This window comes from Leptodactylus fuscus, chromosome 1 (assembly GCF_031893055.1).
Source record: "Leptodactylus fuscus isolate aLepFus1 chromosome 1, aLepFus1.hap2, whole genome shotgun sequence".
Lineage (NCBI taxonomy): Eukaryota > Metazoa > Chordata > Amphibia > Anura > Leptodactylidae > Leptodactylus > Leptodactylus fuscus.
The window spans coordinates 220,855,537-220,876,914 of record NC_134265.1 but is presented as its reverse complement, the minus strand read 5'-3'; the positions used below and the strand labels follow the sequence as shown (position 1 = coordinate 220,876,914).

Below are 21,378 nucleotides of genomic sequence, written 5' to 3'. Positions count from 1 at the left end.
CATGAGAGATGAGGGTCTTAGAGGAGCGCTGATTGAGCAGCAACCTAGGAAAGCAGTATGGCAAGGTCATGTATGGCCCAGGTAAGTGAGGCTGCCCAGTCTGGGGGAGGGTCTGCCAGTGAGAGCACGGGAGGGTCTTGAGCTGACTTGGGTGGGCATAAAGGAAATAGAGCACATGGGTTGAAGTTGACTGAATGTTAGCCTGATATTACAGCAAGCACACGTATAGTTTCGGCCTAGCCCTGGTGAGACCAGGGATTAAAGTAGAATTGTGGCCAGCAGCAAAGTATCATCAAGGGTAGGCCCCGAAGGCCCTAGTGAGGCCAGGAAAAGGTACCGGTACCTGTAAGATAATTTGCTCCAGCAAAAAAAAACCAAAAAAAACCAAAACACAGCACAAGGGTAGAGGCACTTACTTTATCTGTCGTCTTAAGTTACTGCAGGGTCACATCTTTAGTTGGCCTTGCACACAGCGAGTGGGGACTGGGTGACTGGCAAGGAGCTCTATTGCAGAGCACTACACCTACAGGTGATACAACTAGTGTGGCATACACACTGAAGACCCCCCTCCCTCCTGCACCTGAGATAAAAATAAAAACGATGTAAGACAGAAAGACCCGAGTCAGGCCATGTGTACCTCCTACAGACTTTAGGTTAAAACTGGCTAGAAGAGAATCTGTGGGGAGGATATAACACAAAGGTGGAGCAGACATATTTGCTACTCCTAGAGTCAGCCTCCTAGTGGCCAGGTCTATACCCATGATGCTGTGTTGTATCCCTGAATGAAATAAGCAAAAAAAAAAGAAAAAAAAAAAAAAAGAACTAGACCTTTCACCATCTCAAGTTCTTAGCAGTCCAATGATTTCAGTACAATTGGAGTTCTTTCTCCAGCCCCCCTCGCCCGTTCCAGAGCAACAAGTGCAGTTAGTTTTGATGCTTGATAAAAATATTTATATAACAACATGCACAGACAATTTAAACACCATAGTGTGCCATTGCAACCAGTTAATTGTGATATTTCTATTAAAACATTTTGTTCTTTTAAAAGTTAAACCGATTCTAAGTAAAACCAAAACCAAATACAATATAAATGCAAACTCACCTGAGACACACCAGCTCTAGCTTGATGGGCTTTCTTTTGGTCACCCCAATTTCCAGTAGCAAGCGAGTATTTTAAACCATCTGAAATTATACGAGTCTTAATTGCCAGCTCCAAGTTAAAATCTTTTCCTCTGTCAATGAATTTCTGTGCATATATCCTCACTTCTTTCAACAAGTTCTTAAACATTCTATGAGAAGAGACAAATTACATAGAATTATACGAGAGACTCAAGGGTAACAAAATAAACAAAAAAAAACAAACAAACCACACATCACTGGGGGGTGGGGGAAGAGAGTTTATACTAGCAAGTAGTTACCCCCTGAAGAGAAATGCAAGCAGTGGCCCTGCAAGATCCAGTCTTTTGTTTCCATAGTGATCTCTGTCATCTAGTTCTCTCCTTCCAAGAGCTGCAAGAAGCAACCTATGAACCATGTACCTTAAATCGAAAGGAAAAAATAAGAAATCACAAACTTTTATCAAACTTTTTCTCTCTAGCTCTGTAGAAATTTTATAATAATTTATTAATTTTTATCATCCATCTGGTCGGGCTTAGTGGCAAGCATCGGTTAATGTATTTGTTTTTTTTAGAGTCTCCACTGTTGACCATCTGACTGGATACAAGGAAAAGCTAGATGCCACAAAATTGGTAGGGAACGCATACATTGGATTCATAAATACTTTAGTGAAAAAAAATTTCGTCAGATTGCTACAAAACTGAACACAGCTATGTAAATGTTGTGCTGTTATGCTCCACGCTACCATCCTCCTATTATGCGCAATATTTTAAAGGTGATGAAATAAAGATATCCTGGTTTTAAGACGCTGGTGGTGAGTGCCCTGATACTTTTCTTTGTTTTGTTTTTTTTTGATATACGGACAGCTATGTAAATAATTACAGGTGTGGTCTGATTAGATACCTAGACTTGCATAGAAATACTTTCCTATTTCCCTATGAAAAGTCGCCCAGAGGCTACTTTCATTGGTAGTGTAACTCATACCATTTTCTCCAATTCCAACCCATTCTGAATTCTTTTATGGTGCTTTGAAGGTGGGGAGTCAAAAACAATATGGCACTTTCCCTTAATTTCCATATGAATATATCATAGAGTTACATGAAAATAGGACTCAAGCTAATACAGTCATAGCTGAAAAAGTTACAAACTCTTGAAGATACTGTAAATAGTACATAATCATCTTAGTAATACAGACTCCCTTTAACTGCTTCCCACCACAGCAAATTTTTCATTTTGACCCCACTCCTTCCAAATACCAGAACATTTAATTTTCCGTTCACAGAGCTGCATGAGGGCTTTATGGGTTGGTACAACTCCAGGGATACAAAATTTAGGTTAATGCCCCACGTGGCGTCTGGAAACCAAAAAGCGCTGCAGGAAAACCCAAGGCGGCAATGTATTGCGGTATTTCCCACAGCTCTTTAGACAAAAATCACAGAGGTTTCCTCTACGGACTTTGTTTCAATTACACCTATGAGGAAGCCACTGGGATTGACGTAGGTATAATTGACATGTTGTTACTTCCGAAACCATCACACGTCCACAGCACAATTTTTAATGCAAAGTGGGCATGGGATTTACTAGACTACCATACCCTTTACTCTGACTGTAAACAACTGTTTTTTTTAAATGTTTTAAATCCCCCCCGCCAAAAAAAAAAAACTAAAATCCAAAAAAAAAAAACAAAAAAAAAACTTCTTGAAGTTGCCATATTCTGACATCCATAATCCATAACTATTTTATATTTCCGCATGTGGGGAAGCATATATGGGGCCTACATACTTTTAAATTTGTACCAATTTGAGATTGTCTATTGCTTTTTTTTTTTTTTTTTAAATGACAACAAAAGAAAGGATAGGCAGCTCTTGATTCTTTTTTTTCTGTCATTTATAGAACCCCGAGGTAGTCTTGAAGCCCAAAAGGTTAGATCACTAATTACAATACACTGTAAACTTGGAGCAGTTCTTTTACAGGATGCATAGAGCAGCCTGTAATAGAAGTATATGCCAGATAAGCTTGGGAGCTTTCAATTTAAAGAGTACCATTTGTCAGGAAGGTGCCAATATATTAAAAGTGTTTTTTTCTATTGAACTGTACAATTCATTAATGAAAGTAAGCTTTAAAAAAGTTACATTTAAACCCTACCCCAAAAAATACGCTTTTTTGGTCTCACAGAAGTCACTGACACCAACATGTGGAAGCATTTCTTTCTGAAGAACTTCCTTGGCATATTTGATTCTTTTTTCTTTTGTGACACCAGGCTTTGCTCCTCTAGAACCAATGAAGTTCAGCGCAACATTCTGTTCTTGGATAACAAAAGCTTCATCAAGGGAAGGCTTAACCTGAATGAAGAAGAAAATTAAAAAAAAAAAAAAGTTATAAAAACACTCATGGAACCCCCCCAAATTAAAAGTCATGTGTACAGGAAACCAGAGTTATGATATGTTAAAGGGGTTGTCCAGGCAAAAATGGACAAAAACTTTTATTTATTTATTTTTTTTCAATTTGGCGTCAGTCATGCTCTGCCTTCTTCTGATGCCTCCCAGCATGCTTCAGTACTCCTTGTCTGTTGTAGTCTTCTGGCGAAAGTCCCTGCTGCATGTGACTGTTGAGGCCAATCAGTGGTCTCAGCAAAGGACACGTGATGTCACTACCAGTATGGAGCTCTACAACTGAACATGCATACATATTTGGAAACTGCAGAATCATCTTTAGGCTAAGGCCCCACATTGCAGAAATGCAGCTTTTTTTGTTGCAGTTATGCTGCGTTTTTGGCTAGCCAAATCCAAGAATGGCTACAAAAGGAATGGGAAATATAAAGGAAGTTCTTATACTTCTATCCTTTCCACAATCCATTCTTGGCTTTGGCTCAAAAAAAAACCACAGCAAAATCTACAACAACAAAAAAAAAAAAGCTGCGTTTACACGTCGTGGGGCTTTAGTCGTATAGTGGTTAGAATTAGTACCAAATTACTGCTGACAGACTCCCTTTAAAAACTGGGACAATCCCTTTAATAAAAGCAAAATGTTACAGATATCACTACTGTGCTCAGGTCCGTTTTTTTAAACTTAAGAAAAGTTCAGTGCTAGCTGAGGCGATGATATAGCATGAGCTAAAGTTCTGAAACAGACTGAGTCTGATTCATTTCTTAAAGCGACAGTGCACACATGCTAATACTAATTTGGATCCGACTGATTGACCCTGTGTTGTCGATTACGACCCTGACAAGTGGCGCCCAACGTGGAGGCTATCATGAGGAAACCAGGGGGGGGCTCGATGACCCGCATAGGCCGCCGCACTGAACTCCGCCATTTCCAGAGGAGGGTTCGGAACCTCAACCGATCACGGTAAGTTTACTCATATTTTATATGTGTTCACTTGCCTGTGAATCGAGAGGTGGCGGTTTAGTAGGTTTGGTGGTAAGACGGGTCTGGTTCCCGAGGTCTGAAAGGGACAGACATGCCTGGAGTTTCCTCTGATAGCTTAGAAACACAGCACTGATACATTTCTGTCCTGTGTGGCTCAGTCAGTCAGATAGAGGTGTGTGGATTGAAGTTGAGACTGGTTAAGTATAGCGTGAGGTGAGATAGATAACAGCCGTCTGTTTAGTCGGTATGCTTTTGTATTTAGCGCCATATCATCATTGCCTGGCATAAACGAATTTGAGGATTCTCCCTGGCATTAGGCCAGGTCTGAGAACGTATTTGTTGCTTTAAGCCAGGTTTGTAGAAATATTTGTTGTTCTCAGTCGCTCCCTGGTGGAGCTAAGAGCAGAGATCATGGTACGGCTGTCCAAACGCAAGCATACCTTTCCCAAAGGGGCACAGACAGCTGTGGCTTTGGTTAAAATGAGAGAGGAGAAGAAACAGGTGAAAGAGTTGGAAGATAAGGGCTTATTAGAAGCCATGCAAGCTCATTTCAGAGTTGCAAGGAAAAATTTGTATTTATAACACACAACATGTATAATATAAAAGTATAAAAATATTGATTCATGATCTCAGATCTGACATTTGCTATCAGATTAAGATATAAAACAGTAAATATGTAAATTCCACTTACCATTTCCATCATTTCAGGATCTTCAAAATCATAGATGATATGTTCCAGGATGTCTCTATCGGACACAAACCCCAGAGCTCGAAACACAATAATAATGGGCACTTCTTGTTTAATGTAAGGTAATGTTGCAACAATACGCTGGCCAATGGCACTTTTCTTTGCACCCTGATAAAGCCACAGAAAGGTTGTAATTTTTACTTAGCAAAGTAGTAGTAAAATTGAATTATATTACAATACAATGGAACAGCCATTGTCAAACACCAGTAATTTTCAGGATAAATATATTTAATCAATTTAGTTAAACAACCCCCCACACACACACACACACTTAAAGGGGTTATCCAAATTCCATACATTTATAGCACTGCTAAATTCTCAAGGTTTTGTTGTTCATCCTTTGCTGCTTCTTGTATCACACTTATTTACAAGGTTTTTTTTTTTTTTACTTCCCATTGCTGCGTGTGGGCAGAAAGAAATTACCACCTACAGGTAATCTTCCTTGAGTCAATAACATCACCCCTGGAGAGACCACCTCCTCCTTAAGAAAAGGAAACAGGAACTTGGAGTTCTTAAAAACATGGTGGTTGTCCCCCACCTCCAGTTCTTTAGCAAAATCCAAGAAATTTTAAAAATTGTATGAATACATATAAAACAAATATAGTCTTACATGTAGCAACCTGAAGGAAAAAAAAAAAAAAGGCTACTAATTCAAGCTTTCCCCTTCGTCATTGACAGCACACCTGTAGTGAATAGATTAGGCTATTGAGGGATGGAGGGGGTTGTGGCTTTTATTGTAAAACTTTGATCCAAAAGGGCAGCCTTTCATTGGAGTACAATTTATAATGACTACAGAAAAGTAAAAGACAAAGACCAAGTAGGAAATTTGCCTCAATGACGCTCTTCTCCATGCAGCCGTTCGGTAAATAGCCCGTTTTCATCGTTATGCTAATTGAGTCTCTAGAAAGCACAGGGGGCGTTCCCCCGTGCTCAAACACTGGTTTGTCCTCTGTGCTGCTTGAAAACTCTGCAACACCGCCCTCCGTCTAATTCTCGCAACCGCCTCTTCTCCCACGTCACCATCAGGTCTTCATCCATAAGCGCCAACTGCGCGTGTCCGTCAGCCATTTTCCTGGGGCCGAACGGGAGAGGCCATAGGAAAATGGCCAACGGACATGCGCAGTTGGCTCTTTTGGATGAAGACGTGACGGTGCAGATTCTGCACTCCAGTGCAGATCCAGGGAGTGAGAGGAGGCGTCTGGGTCTGTCCTGTTACCCTGAGTCTGGTGAGACAATATCGTGCTTATTTTGTTAGCGTGGCTGGTAGTAAGCCACATGTATACCGTATTTTCCGGACTATAAGGCGCACATAAAAACCTACGATTTCCTCAGAAATCGTAAGTGCGGCTTATAGCCCGGTGCGCCTTATATATGGATGGAAGCGGCGGCAAAGTCTGCGTGCCGCTTCCATACATACATAAAAGGAACCGTAAGGGTGCATTCACACTACGGAACGCCGGCGTGACAGCAGGGCTGCCGGACACTTCCTATTCATTTCTATGGGAGCCGGCATACGAGCGCTCCCCATAGAAATGAATGGACAGACACTTCCCATTCATTTCTATGGGAGCCGGCATGCGAGCGCTCCCCATAGAAATGAATGGACAGACACTTCCCATTCATTTCTATGGGGAGCGCTCGCATGCCGGCTCCCATAGAAATGAATGGGAAGTGTCTGTCCATTCATTTCTATGGGGAGCGCTCGCATGCCGGCTCCCATAGAAATGAATGGGAAGTGTCTGTCCATTCATTTCTATGGGGAGCGCTCGCATGCCGGCTCCCATAGAAATGAATGGGAAGTGTCTGTCCATTCATTTCTATGGGGAGCGCTCGCATGCCGGCTCCCATAGAAATGAATGGGAAGTGTCTGTCCATTCATTTCTATGGGGAGCGCTCGCATGCCGGCTCCCATAGAAATGAATGGGAAGTGTCCGGCAGCCCTGCAGTCACGCCGGCCTGAAACAGAACGTGAAACTTACCGAGCGGTGCAGGGCGAGCAGTGCAGGGCGGGCGGGCATTCAGGCCTCCTCTTCCTCCGATGTTCCGTCCTTCTCCTCCGGCACTCGCGAACTAATGGCCTGGGCGCATGCGCAATATCATAATGTTTCTACTACTGCGCATGCGCCCAGGCCATTCTCAGTTTAGCGAGCGGCGGAGGAGGAGGACGGAACATCGGAGGTGCCCGCCCACCCTGCACCGCTCGGTAAGTTTCACATTCTGTTTCAGGCTTTTATTTTAAAACGGGGGGGTAGTTTAATCTAACTTTTACGGTTGGGCTCTATCAGCATGATTTTGCTGATAGAGCCCCTCCTCGCCTGCCGAGCGCTTCCAATAGAAGCGGCTGGCACGCGGGGGGTTAAGCGGCCGCTGGCAAAGTCTGCCTGCCGCTGCTTTCAATAACATATAATGCGCACCGGACTGCGGCTTATAGTCCGGTGCGCCTTATATATGAACCGAGACGGACTATAAGGCGTTCATGGGCAATGCGGCTTATAGTCCAGTGCGCCTTATAGTCCATAAAATACGGTAGTTAGGTTATTATTTTTGTTTAGTCACTTAGACAAGCAGGATTTTGTTTTTGCCTGAAGTTAAGGCTGGTTTTAGTTTGCTCATTTTGTGCCTGAAGTGAAGATTTATTTATTTTCCAGTTTTTTTCCAGTCTTTATATTTTAATCCAACAATCACCTTAATTACATTGGTCCCCCCACTCTGCAAATGCTCCATTTCTGCTATATTCTTCCTATACGCAGGTGCTCAAAATTATACAGTTTCATAAAGAGACAAAAGAATATCCTTTTCAGCAGCATCTATCACTCTCTTAATGCAGCCCATGACTATATACTTTCGCAGCAGCTGCCTGGAACTGGTTGGTAAAGTTAAGTTCACCAATATCAAAATGTCTTTTTTAACAGTAATCATACCTAGTCCTTAATTATGTAATACAGCATTGTAACATTTGTTTCCACTAGCCACGTCCATAACTTTACAAGTATCTATATTAAAACTCATCTGCCATTTATCTGGCTGAACTTCACGCTTACCTAAATCTCTCATATTCTACTACCATCCCTTGTGTTGACTATTTTACAGAGGTTAGCAACGGCAAATATTGAGTTTCTACTTCGTAAACCATCTACTAGGTCATTAACAAAAATATTTAAAGGGAAGAGGATCCAAATACTGGTGGCTATAACCCAATGAGCATGTACACTTAAAAGCATCTGAGATTGTTATTAGCCCAGTTTCAAATATTTTCCTCTAACCCCAGTATAATCATTTTATGCACTAAATTTTAGGTGGTGCAGTATCAAATTGACAAGCAGATACACCATCATATGCACAGCATTACCCAGGTGTAGTCTAGAACATAAAAGCTGACCAGCTTAGTCAGACTTGTAGAAAATCCTCCTGTTATCAGAGCATTAGTCATCAATCATTCTAAATAAAAACAGAGGATGTGCAGCTCACACTACATGTAGCCCAAGCTTTCAATAATTACAAAACTTGCAGTTATGCCTCGTTCATACTTGCACTTGCTGTCGTCCGTTTTGAACACGCCGAAATTGCACAAACACAAATTGGGTTTTTAAAAACGGACCATTTGCAAACCATTCCCATTCACTTCAATGGGTTTTTAAAGCAATCCGCAGGAGTCTGTTGGCAGCCTCTCTGCGTGAATCTGCCTTTTTTGGACGAACACAAAGTTGGACATGTAGGACTTTTTGTCCGTCCAATAAAGCCGATACACAGCGCACAGGCTGAAAACAGGCGCCCGTGTATTGCTTTAAAAACCTAATGAAGTGAATGCGTTTTTAAACGGACAGTTTGCAGTTTCCAATTTGTTTTTCTGCAATTTCAACGGACAGACAGCAGGTGCAAGTGTGAACACCCCCTTACTCGTTCTACAATATAGCTGTAGTTTTTCCCTACACAACTTACAAACCTGGTCAAAAATAGAGGGAGAAATAATAAGATTTTTCATACCTGGCCTCCTCTTGCCAACATGCTGACCCATATGGAACTTGTTGGTCTTGAAGAGTTTTCCAGACAAGACCTACATTCCGCAGTGTATGCATACTTTGAGTCTTTCTTCGCAAACACATATACTGTATTTGTTGCCATTTTTTCTTGCGCAATTAAGACCTAAATAGAAAGCTATATTAGCATATTAATAGGAAAGCAAATTCTTCATTGCTCCAATGAGTTTGGCAAAGTGGTAAAGACCCCACGACGAAAAACAGGTAAAAATAAATAAATAAATAAATCACTGCAGGAAAAAAAAAAATATATATATATATATATTGTTTTCTGAAAGTTTTCCCTTAAAAGACTTGGGGAATAGGAAGCAGCACTTTTACAAGTAAAACTTATTTTTGTCATAAAAGCATGCATTTTTTTCCTGCAACGAAGAGAATGACATTAAATACAATCTTATTCACTTTGCTAGGTCTGTAATATACAGCGGTTTTTCTGCAACAAAGGCTGAAGTCAGTTGACCAAACCACCAATGAAGACTCATGATACAACAGAACCCAACCACCAACATGCCCTGTACCCAAAAACAAACCAAAACAGCCTGGGGCAGGAATAACAAGAAAAAAAAAAAAGGTAGGATATGTATCCACTCAAAGAATCTAAAGACAAAAGGATTGTACAGTGAGCACAAAAGGACATGTTTCTCGCTCATTTCATTTGGGAACAAAGCTTCATGCGATGCCCTAAAGCAGTCCCAGAGGGTGGAAAATAGGCAGCCAGCAGAACTTTATAACCCAAACTGGGCACGGCAGAGGTCACAGAATGGATCTAGAAGAACGTTTGTAAAGGTGAAAACAGAAGCATAGGTGGCAGTCTTGAAGATCTAGGCGCGGAAGAGCTCAGGAGACTCTGGCAGCGGTAGAAGAATGAGCAGTCACACACGGAGACAGCAACCTACCCTTGAAGCCTGTAGGCCTCCCTGATGCCGTAGCAGACCATAATCCACCAGAGGATAGAAAACCAAGAAGCAGACCAGTCACACCATAGTGCAGTGCCGGTGATAATTAGCTCCAGGTCTCGCAGTACATTACAGCAGAGTGGCCACCATATTTAACCCTATTCTCTGACATCCACTGTAACAGTGCAAGTTCAAACCCCCTTGGGGATAGGGGCTAATAAAATTGTATAAAACAAAAAAACAAAAGAGAAAGGTCTTTCCCTAGAATACATCTGAAACTAAAATATTAATGTAAAACATATACACATTATGTATCTGTGCAGTAAATTTCCTGTACAATGAATGCCAGAGTGGTCAAAAATCAAAAGTGACAAACCGCAGTTGTTTCACCATTACACCTAAAAATTGAATAAAAAGTGATCAAACCTATACACATGCCCCAAAATGGTTAAAAAAAAAAGAAAAAAAAAAAGCCCTATGCATCCCTATTACACAGAAATATAAGTAGTAACAGGTGTCAGAGTATGCCAACTTTAAGATAATTTTTATTTTTTTTAGCAAAATTTTTTAGTTTTGTTAAGAGGTTAAAATGTAAATAAAAATCATGTAAATTTGGTATCCCCAGAATCATACCAAATCATAGCATACAAGGTACATGTCAATATGGCTGCCGTAAAATGACTCCCATAAGAAAGCGGGACAAATGCAATTCTTTAAAGCCAACCCATTCTGATTTTTTTCCCCAGCTTCCCAGTACATTGTACAGAATAATAAATAGCATCACAAAGAACAATTTGTCCCACAAATATTAAGCACTCGTATGGCTCTAACAACAGAAAAATAAAAAAAATAAAAAAGTTATGGGGTTTGGAAGGTGGGGAGTCAAAAACAAAATAGAAAAAAAGTCATCGACAGAAAGGGGTTAAAGACCGGTCATCGGACGTACTATTATGGTGGATGTCTGGAAGGGGTTAAACGGACATGTTTTGCAGTTTTGCGAATAAAGAAGTTTTCTGGCCTAAAATCAAATTTTCATACTAATGGCCTAAAGTATTTGAGCTCAAACTTCCTGTGGGCGCTGGAAGCTGCTAGTGGACCAATGGTGTGTGCAGCATTACAATTCACCAGAATCACCCCTATGCAGTGGACAGGGCTGCTGTATCACTTCTATTACTTGGAGTGGCACTGCAAATGCTGACCACCCACAAGCAGGTTCCGGCACATGAAGGCTTCTCAAACAGATTACATACAGTATGAGAGTTAGATTTTGGGCCAGAAACTCCTTAAAAAGGGCTTGTGCCATTAAAGACACTTATCCAATATCCATAGGACAGGAAATAGGGGTCCAATCACTAGGAGTCCACACAGCGGGTCCCCCAGAGAGCGGGGGATCAAAAGTAGCCCAGCCTCCCCCTTTTGAATGGAAAGCCTGTGTACGTGCGTGACCGGCACTTCATTCACAGTTATGGATCTGCTGGCGTTGCTAAAGACTATGGTTCCTGCAACCTCACAGCAATGAATGGAGTATCACCAACCATGCAGAAGCACTGTCGCTCCACTCACAAGGAGGAGGAATGGAGGACTTTTGATACCCTGATTGATGGGGTTCCTGGCAGCCAGACACTTCTCCTAAGTGTCCTAAATTACAAAGAGGACAGAGGCAAAGTAACAAGGTAATGCTAAAGCAAGGAATATTTAATGTAAATAAATGTAATACCTTCTCAGATCCATTGATAATAAAGTAACCACCAGGATCCAGTGGGCATTCATTTAACTCACACAGGTCACGATCAGTGAGGCCATTCAGAAGACAGTACGTCGAGCGCAGCATTATTGGGATCTTTCCAATAAAAGTCTTTTGATGTTGAGTTTGAATCTGTTCTTCACCTTCTTTTACAACAGTTTTAGTAATATCAACATACAGTGGAGCAGAATACCTTTAGTACAATAAGAAATAAAATAATTATGATGTATCGAGAAACAAATCTAATGTTAAATATAAAAAAAAAAATCAAAAAAAAAAATCAGAAATTAATAGTACAGGCGAGAAAGTAGATCTTTGTACTCACTGTACAAACCTTTTCCTTGTACTTATTGGGGGACAGAGAACTATGGCCACTAGGAGGCTGAAGCTAAGGAAGTGATGTTGGCTCCACCTCTATAGCCTCTCCACTGACACTATGCTAACCAGTCTGCACTGATGCAGTAGAACAAAAAATGAAACAAAGACTCAACATGTCCTGAACCCAAAAAACAAACCAAAACAGCCAGGGGCAGTAACAACAAGAAAACAAGGATTTGTGTAACCCAAAGAATACAACGAGAAAAAGATTTTACAGCAAGTAGAAACAGCACCATCAGATGTCCTAAAGCAGTCCAAGAGGGTGGGAATTACACAGCCATGCGATCAACCAAGTGCACAGCCACTTGCAGAACCTTACGACCAACACTAGTATCGACAGAGGTCACAGAATGGATCAAGTAGCAGCTTTACAGACTTGGGCAGTGGAAACCTTATGTCACACAGCCCAGGAGGCTCCAACGACTCTTGTGGAGTGAGCTATCGCACAGAGAGCCAGCACCCTATTCTTGAGACCTCCTAGATAGCAAACCAAATCCATCGGGAGATGGAAGCTTTGTTCTCCCTGAGGGTCCTCGTAAGGGAAGTCCTGCTTCTAAACAAGGCGTTCAGACGAAAAGGGTCCGTGAGAGAAAAATAGATTTGGATTGCCCGGAGAAAATCCAGGCAACTGGTGCTTAGGGTCCAGGGAGAAAGACTGTACAATAACATCCTCGATGTGGAAAGAAGAGACCACCTCAAGCAGAAAAGACGGTGGTGGACGAAGATCAAACTGGTTCTTATGGAGAACAAGAAAAAGAGGCTTCTGGGACAGGGCAGCCAGTTTGGAGACCCTGCAGATGGATAAAACATCCACAAGGAAGGCAAGGAGTGTCTGCCAGCATACAAGGTCCAACGGGGCCAATTTGGAGCCACTAGGATGGCTGTAACCTCCTCGATTTTCAGTGTCTTGAGAAACCAAGGGAGAAAAGGAAGAGAACGGAACAAGTACAGAAGCTGGAATTATGAGCAGGGTATCACAAGAGCGTTAGCAGCAATGCCCTACGGTCCTGGGACCTGCCACATAGTGGGGGAGCTTTTGGCTCACTAGAGCACAACTGGCGAAAAGGTTCTGCCTGTCGGAGTGGAGCCATGGCTCTAACCAATGAGTGCCCAGGAAGGAGAGGACAACAGTGACCTGTAGGAAGATTTCCTTGTGCTTTTGTGAAGACAGCTCTTGAAGCTGGAACAAGAGGGATGACAACATCTAGGGAGGGGCTGAGAAGTTGCCAACGGAGCGACGATCTGGGAAGGCAGCTGTTCCAAAGTTTCCACCACAGACTGATTAAGTCTGGCAAGGTCGCCTATGGCACAGGTAAGGGAAGCCACTCAATCCAGGGGAGAGAGGGGCATGTAGGGGGTGCTTCTGCTAGAGAGGGGCCAGGAGGTTTCTGAACTAGCTTAGGCAGAGATAGCAGATGGGTAACTTATTAAAGCTATATATAAAGTTGCTAAAGGGAATAAGCTACCGGAAGAATGTTCGATCTCTGTGCAACCTCTGCAGCAGGTGGCCAAAGGATGCCTAGTTGCAGAGTATCCCCTGAGATGTTTGCCTGAGCTTCAGGGAAAAACAGGAAATGAAGAAAAAGAAACTTCTGAGGAGTACCAAGGGTCCTCCCCCCAGAGTTTCCCACGTACATGGAATAGGGAGAGATAGAGGCACATCCCAGGACTCCAGGAAGAGGGGGGAACTGAAGTAGGAGCCGCAGGTGCCAGCTGTAAGATGTAAAGCTGGCGAAGGATTGAAGAAAAATATGATTCCTGGGGCGAGAACAGGAGCCCCGCTAAAAACCAGATGTCCCATCACCAACAACAGTTGCTCAGAAAAAAACTTCCATAGAAAAGTGGGAGTTATCCTCTAAAATGGAGGCCCCAGTGCAGAATTCAGACGTGTAGCCCTGAGGGACAGAGAGGGGAAGCTGTAGGACTGAGAGCCCTGAAGGATACAATGGGGAGACTTTTGGATGGGGAAGAAGGGAGGGGGGTGTTTCTTATACTCACCTTATCTGCCATCTTCAGGTGTCGCAAAGCCACCCCTTCAATGGACCTCGCAGATGGTAGTGGGGTCAGCGGCATTCCAGATGTCAATGTGGCAAGTGGGGACGGGGTACGACTAGTGTGGTGTACATATTAGAAGGATGATGGTTGCAACATATGTTTACAATTGCATCAGGTGAACAAATAATCAACTAACCCACAAAAAGAAAGCAGATGTCCACTGGTGTTCAGGCTTTGAGAAAGGAAGGTATTCCAAAACGCATCAGTCTGACACAGGGGTATTGCAAGATGCATGTATTATTGTTTTTATGAAGACTTAATAAAGGAGGATTTTAATTTTCCTACTACGGCCGTGCTGGATTTTTACTCTTGGATTTCTCATTCATCAATGCCAGTCCCAATAGAGCTCACAGTCCAACTTCCCCAGCACAGAAACATGCTAGGAGCCATTTCAGAGGTAGTATGTTGGAGTATAAGAGGAAACCAACATGTCCACTTCATCACAAAATCATGCACATAAAATTCTTACGTTAGATTTCGAAGTCTTGCTTCATTGGGCATCATTGGTGAAGGTGCACCATCTCTTTCCCAGTGTGTAGGTTTAGACAGGTAAATTTGCTCAAACTTTAGTAGGTATCTTGGCTGCAAAATCATTGAAATGAAAGACATCAATGAAGTAGATTATAAAAATATGACAAATAAGATACAGTTTAAACCACTCTATTATTGCAATGCTACAACAGCATTATGTAGACACTAAAAGAAATCTGTCCTGCATCTGTTCACCACTTTTGTACACATATGGTGCAATAACAGACACCTTAAAAAGCATTTTTATACACTGGAAAAAATCTCATATGTAGCAATACGCATAAGACTTTTTACGGCAGCAACATCACCCCGGCAGCCCCTTGCTTATACCTGTTGCATATTTCGGTAGATGCCTGCACTTTAAATATGGCACAGCTTATAAGCAGAGCAGGTGCTGTAACCACCGAATCTCTGTGTTAATGTCTGCGATTAGAGTCCTTTCTGATCGCAAGCATATATTACGTTTGAAGAGATGAAATGAAAAGACGATCTGCAATTCACTTGAATTCACCTCATGGCCCGGAGGATAGATCCTACACCTCCATGAAAGCCCTACAAAGTGGTAAGATACAGCCCTGATTTCTTTATTTTTTCATATATTACGTTTGCGGCAACCCTCCTTGTAACAGTGGCGGAATCAACATGCTTCCAGTGCTTAGCAATGGGAGTCTTTGCTGCGTACACGGGTAAAGAGTCCAGACATCTAGGAGGCTAATTTAGACTGTAAATCAGGGGATCTAATGGGACTCCGTAAAGGAGAAAGGCATCAGTCAGCTCCTTCACTTCCATCCAGAAACCCAGTATTAGGGGGCATTCCCAGAAAATATGATACAATATGCTCACTGCACTGCCAGCACTAAGGCTGAGTGCACACGGGGTATTTTGGTCAGGATTTTGAGGCCGTATTTGCCTCAAAATCCTGACCAAAAAGACGGCTCCCATTGAAATCAATGGGAGCAGGTCAGGTCTTTTTTCTGGAAGCTGTTTAAGGGGACTAAAACTGGAGTTTAATAGTCTAATCACTAATAATAGTTTCTTTTTTTTTATTTTAAATCATGCTTGCATTACTGTCACCTACCGGCTCTTCTACTTCTCCTGTAGTGTGTTGAGCTTCAGCTTGTAGATCTATCGGTGGGGCATCTTCCACAATCCTTTGCACAGACATTTGAATGAACTCATCAAATGAATCAAGTTGTTGACGTACTAGACCCTTCTCGTCAAAATAAGAGCTAAAAAGAAACGACAAACAATTACGAATTTAAGTAAATGAAGCAGTACTGCGAAAAATGTTTGCATTCCCACAATTCTCACATGATTGTCTTCCACACTGTGCATATTTTTAAATGTATATTGCCCTCATATCCTGCAGTTCACCATTCTGTGTTCCTGATCAGACACTTTGTGTTTTGCTATCAATTACATAATGGCTCAGCACAGCCTTATCTGGGCAGCATTTAAGCATATAAGTTTTCATTATACAATTTATTTGCTGAAAAATCGACAACCTCTTTAAAGTAACGCTGACTGCAGCCAAAATTATTTTTAAAATTTCCTATTAATAAATTCTCCCCCAGTGTATCAGTTTCTCGTCCGGTACGTCCAAGCAGAACAAAGCAGCTGCATGAGATCGTGCAGCTGCTGAAACTGGGAAGTGGCTGTAATTTCAGCCGGAGCTCCCAGAGAGAAGCCTTCTTGATCGCTGTGTATACAGCGTGCAATGAGCGCTATATACACAGCTATGTGTGCCACCATGATGCGGCCGCCCTCTGACCCGGCGGTCATATGATCCACTGGCCACAGTGTCTTGCAAGAGTTGCTGGGTCCGTTCTATTAGTCTTAAAACAGCATGCAGGAGGCTGTATTCCTCCTGCAATTGGGGCTAAATGTACCAGCCCAAGTTGCAGGGGAAATCAGTCTCTAATACACAAAAAAAAAAAAAGTGATCCGATGTCCCCAAAGGTCTCTTATGACCTTATGGGGACACTATGAAAAAACATAAAATAAAAAAAATAGAAAAGTTATATAAAAATAAAAAATAGAAATAATAAAAAAAAATATAACTAAAATACACCAATAAAACGCCATTATTAATGGTTATAGCCACACTTCAGACAACATACAAAATAAAAATTACCGTAACGGAGAGGAAAAACTATTTAATAAATTTTTTCAGTAGCACTTTGTGTTAATAAAATAAAAAAAGAAAAGTAAAAACCCGACACTATTTCCCTCCTATTTTGTTTATATTTTCCCAGATATATATTGCTTTACATTTTAGGATAAAAAAAAAAAGCCAGAACTTGCCTTCACAAAATTAGAGTTACATTTTCATCAATTTGACTGAAAACTCAAGGAACCAGATTATTTTATGCCAGTTTTCTGCCGCAAACCACTGGTTTGCAACTGTACAAACTCCAGTTGTGACATGATCAGGATTTCACTGGAGGCGGGGGGATTATTATCATAATAAGGGAACAGGGGGACATAAAAACTGGGAGAGAAAATACCAGACAACATAAATGAGCCCCCCCAGCTGTGCTATACAGCTGTGCATCACTACTCACTTATGGTATAGTTTACCTTATAACAATCCAGCATGCTTCCTGCCATAAGTCGGGAGTGATCTCATCATCGTCCTCATCATATTGCATATCTAACAAGGGAGACAACGTTTCACGTTTACCACATAGCAGAAAACAGACGTTCCACTCTAAGTATTCCAAGCACAGTGCCTGCGCCATACACCACCCCTATCAGCCTCTTACCCTCATCCGCATCGTACATGATGGCCGCGCACAGCTGTCACCGGAGAAATGAAGAACTTGAGGTAAACCGGAGAGAGCACAAAACCCGCGCTTACTACACACAGCGCAGGCACCAATACTCAGTAAAACACAAGTAACAGGCTACTTTCCGCTTCCGGATCAATGAAGCACCACTTAGCTGTGCAAGGAGTTTAACCCGGAACCCAAAACAAGCTTGTTTCACAATAACTAAGTAGAACGGAAGTCGCCACGAGAACACGCTCTAACTCTATGGTAGACGCTATTTCCTATACTATACTCGGTAATGACCCTCTGACGTCACAAAGTCACGTGACAGTAGGCGTGTCTTTGTTTGTTAAAAGATCCTTCAGCATGAAGAAACGTTGCAGTAGAGAGTTGGTTGCGACTAGAATGGAGTTCCTCCCGTTAGGTCCTTCCTCCAGCAATTCCAGTCTACTCACCTCAGTAATGAACGGTCTACAATGGAGTTGCTGGAATGAGGACCAATTCCATTCTAGACAATTCATTACTGAGGTGACTGGATTATCAAAATACAAAGAAATACAATTATTCATTACTGAAATGACTAGAATGGAGTTGCTTACAGCAGCTGACCCCAGAAAGTCCTTTGTTGTCACCTCACTACAGGACAGGTCAGAGTGTAGTCTCTATAGGGAGTACCCTGGAGTGTAACTGGCCAAAAGGGACATTAAAGGGATTCTAGTAATAGACAAAGACCACATAGTAATAGCCTTTATAAAGACTATTCTCCTCCCTTGCATTTTTTGATCCTCGCTGCTGTTGCTGAGAATTTTCTTTTTTTCTTTTGTATGCAAATGAGTCTTCAGAAAGCACAGGGGGCGAAAGGACGCTCGTGTATGAGGCCACAGGAAAATGGCCGAACTGACATGCGCAGTTGGCTCTGTCAGCTGATGATGTGACTGACAATGCGAGGAAGAAACATCCAGAGAAGAAGACAGTGGCCTCGCTAAAGAGTCTTCAGAGTGCACATGGGACGTCCCCTATGCTTTTTGAAGACTCATTTTCATACGACAGAAAATCTCTGGAACAGCGGTGCGGATCAGAAAATGAAAGATAGGAGAAGAATGGAAGATTATGAATGATAATCTGTTTTCCCTTAGCCCAAACAGCAGCACAACTGGGGTATTCCTGCCCCTGTGAGCTGTTAGGACAGGTGGAACTTTTAATTAACTAACAGCTTTAACCCCCTATAAGAGGCCGTCAGACCTCCTTCCCCCTGTGTTAGTACCAAAGTATGATCTACAAAAACAGAATTTTACAAATAGATACGACTGGGAGGGAGCCTTGTGCTGCTGTTTGGGCTAAGGGAAAACAGATTATCATTCATAATCTTCCATTCCCCCTACGTCCAACAGCAGCACAACTGGGGATTTAGCAAGTATCGCTTTACCCTAGGGTGGGTGATCTTGGCAGACCGATGCCAATACAGAATGTCCAAATGCTGAGGAATCCGCTGAACGCCAGTCCAGCCTGTAATGCCTGGCGAAGGTCAGCTGCGAACTCCAGGAGGCAGCGGCACATATCTGTTCCAAGGAAAGGAAACGTCTTTCAGCCCAGGACGTCGCCACTGCTCTGGTGGCGTGGGCACGGACAAACTCTGGTACCGGAAGGTCTTGAGCACGCAGGGAGCAGGTGATGGCTTCCCTGATCCACCTTGACAGGGTTACTTTTGATGCTTTGGCACCCCTGTTGTGGCCAAACACATTGACCAGTAGATTTTCCGACCTTCAGAAAGGGGCTGTACGGTGTAAGTAAATACGCAGTGCTCTGACCAAGTCCAGCTTGTGCATCTTCTCTTCCCACTCAGAAGTGGGAGAGGGAAAGAAGGCCGGTAAGGAAATTACCTGTTTGATGTTCTGAAGTGTAGGTACCTTTGGCAAGAATCCCGGGACGAACCTTAGTTGTACCTTATCCGGGAAAAAGGTTATAAAGGGTTCCGAGGCCGCTAGGGCCTGTAGTTCTCCAACCCTCTTGGCGGAGGTTATTGCAAACAGAAAGGTAATCTTGTATGACAGGCACTTCCAATCCATTTAAGATAAAGGTTCGAAGGGGGGAGAGCAGAGCCCTTGTAGAACCGCAGCCAGGTCCCACTTAGGGACTGGAGGCTGTACCTGGGGGCGGAGCCTGTCGGCCCCTCTTAGGAATTGCTTGATTAGAGGATCTTGTGACAATCGAGTCTCCAGGAGAGCGGACAGAGCTGAAACTTGAACTTTCAGGGTGGCTGGTGATAGCCCCCTCTCTAGGCCAGCTTGAAGGAATTCCATGACTGAATTTCTATCCAAGTTGCGCTGGTTATCCGTACACCAACTTTGGAATATCTGGGCGATCCTCTGGTAGCTCCGGTTGATAGATTCCGCTCTTGAATGGGCTAAAGTCCTTAGCACTCCCTGGGACAATCCTCTATCTCCACATACGGCACGGTTAAGCTCCAGGCAGTGAGGTTGAACCTGTCCAGGTCCTGGCAGAGCTGTCTGTTTAGAGTTACCAGGTTGTGAACTGATGGAAGCCTCCAATAGGTCCCTTGACTCATTAGGATGAGGTGGGTAAACCATGCCCTTTTTGGCCAGAACGGCATGATCACTATTGCCGAGGTCTGGTCCTGTCTGAGTTTCGCCAATACCTTCAGAATGATCGGAATAGGAGGAAAGACGTACGCCAGTCTGAACCTCCAAGGTATTAACAGGGCATCCACCGCCAAAGGGTTGTCTTCCTGGTACAGGGAGCAAAACCTTTCTACTTTGGCATTGTATCAATGGTAAAATTGGAAAGTATGGGGGGAGAGGGACCCCCATAAGAGGTCGAAACACCTCTCCCCCATCCACCTGTCCTGTCCTGCACAGGACAGAAAAAAACACCGTGGGGAGGAGGTCTTGCGGCCTCTTATAGGGGGTTAAAGCTGTTAGTTAATTAAAAGTTCCACCTGTCCTAACAGCTCACAGGGGCAGAAATACCCCCAGTTGTGCTGCTGTTTGGCGTAGGGGGAATAGTCTTTCTAAAGGATATTCACATGTGGTCTTTGAAAAAAAAAAGAAGGGATTCTAATGATAGAATCCGGAAACTGCTCCGGATTAGGCCCAATGAATGGACCTAGTCGGGAGGAGGGAGTGTCTTCAGGCACATTCGCGAGGCGAATCGGCCCCACGTCTAAAGGTAGGAGACGAATAGCCTTTCTTAAGGCTATTCCGACGTGGTAATTAGAAAAAAAAGTAGTTTAATGGTAGAATCCCTTTAAGCACTCTGGCTGAGGTGAGTTGATAAGTGTAACTGAACTTTGCTTTCTTCCCCATGGCTACCAGACTACATGGTGTATCACTCAACGTATGAAGGGTGAAGAGGAGGAACAGAAGAGTTGCAGTGCTAAACTATTTATCCTTTTTGGCAGCCTCAGTCTACTTCCTGCAGGAGTGTGGTCACCAGTCCTGCTACACAGAATATGAGCGGGACTGGGTCTACGGAAAATCTGTGTGGTCTGGATCAAATGAGTCCAGATCCGCTGGGGTCACCGTTCTTTTTAGGGGAAATGTTCTTATTGATTTTATTAATTAAATCTGGCCAGGATGTATTTTATTAGTTAAAGCTTTTATTGATGGCAGTTTTAAAATTTTTATGCTTCTCCAGATAAAAATGAAAGGGCCGGAGATTTTACATTTTACAGTTGATCTTAATGCTAATCAGTTTTATGGTCATAAGTCCTGGC

The 21,378-nt window shown here is 42.7% G+C and overlaps 1 protein-coding gene across 1 annotated transcript in view; it reads right to left on the bottom strand.

Moving 5' to 3' along the window:
• The window catches only part of POLR2B (RNA polymerase II subunit B), a 53,392-nt gene extending 35,625 nt beyond the window's left edge, over positions 1-17,767 (bottom strand). Inside the window, exons 1-10 of the mRNA XM_075282834.1 lie at positions 17,640-17,767; positions 17,455-17,527; positions 15,953-16,103; positions 14,813-14,925; positions 11,884-12,103; positions 9,218-9,376; positions 5,177-5,341; positions 3,262-3,458; positions 1,419-1,538; positions 1,103-1,289 (exon numbers count right to left, since the gene is read on the bottom strand). Of these exons, the coding sequence (XP_075138935.1) occupies positions 1,103-1,289; positions 1,419-1,538; positions 3,262-3,458; positions 5,177-5,341; positions 9,218-9,376; positions 11,884-12,103; positions 14,813-14,925; positions 15,953-16,103; positions 17,455-17,527; positions 17,640-17,658 (1,404 nt within the window). The 5' untranslated portion in view covers positions 17,659-17,767. The remainder of the gene's footprint in view (positions 1-1,102; positions 1,290-1,418; positions 1,539-3,261; positions 3,459-5,176; positions 5,342-9,217; positions 9,377-11,883; positions 12,104-14,812; positions 14,926-15,952; positions 16,104-17,454; positions 17,528-17,639) is intronic.
• Between the last annotated feature and the right edge of the window lie 3,611 nt (positions 17,768-21,378).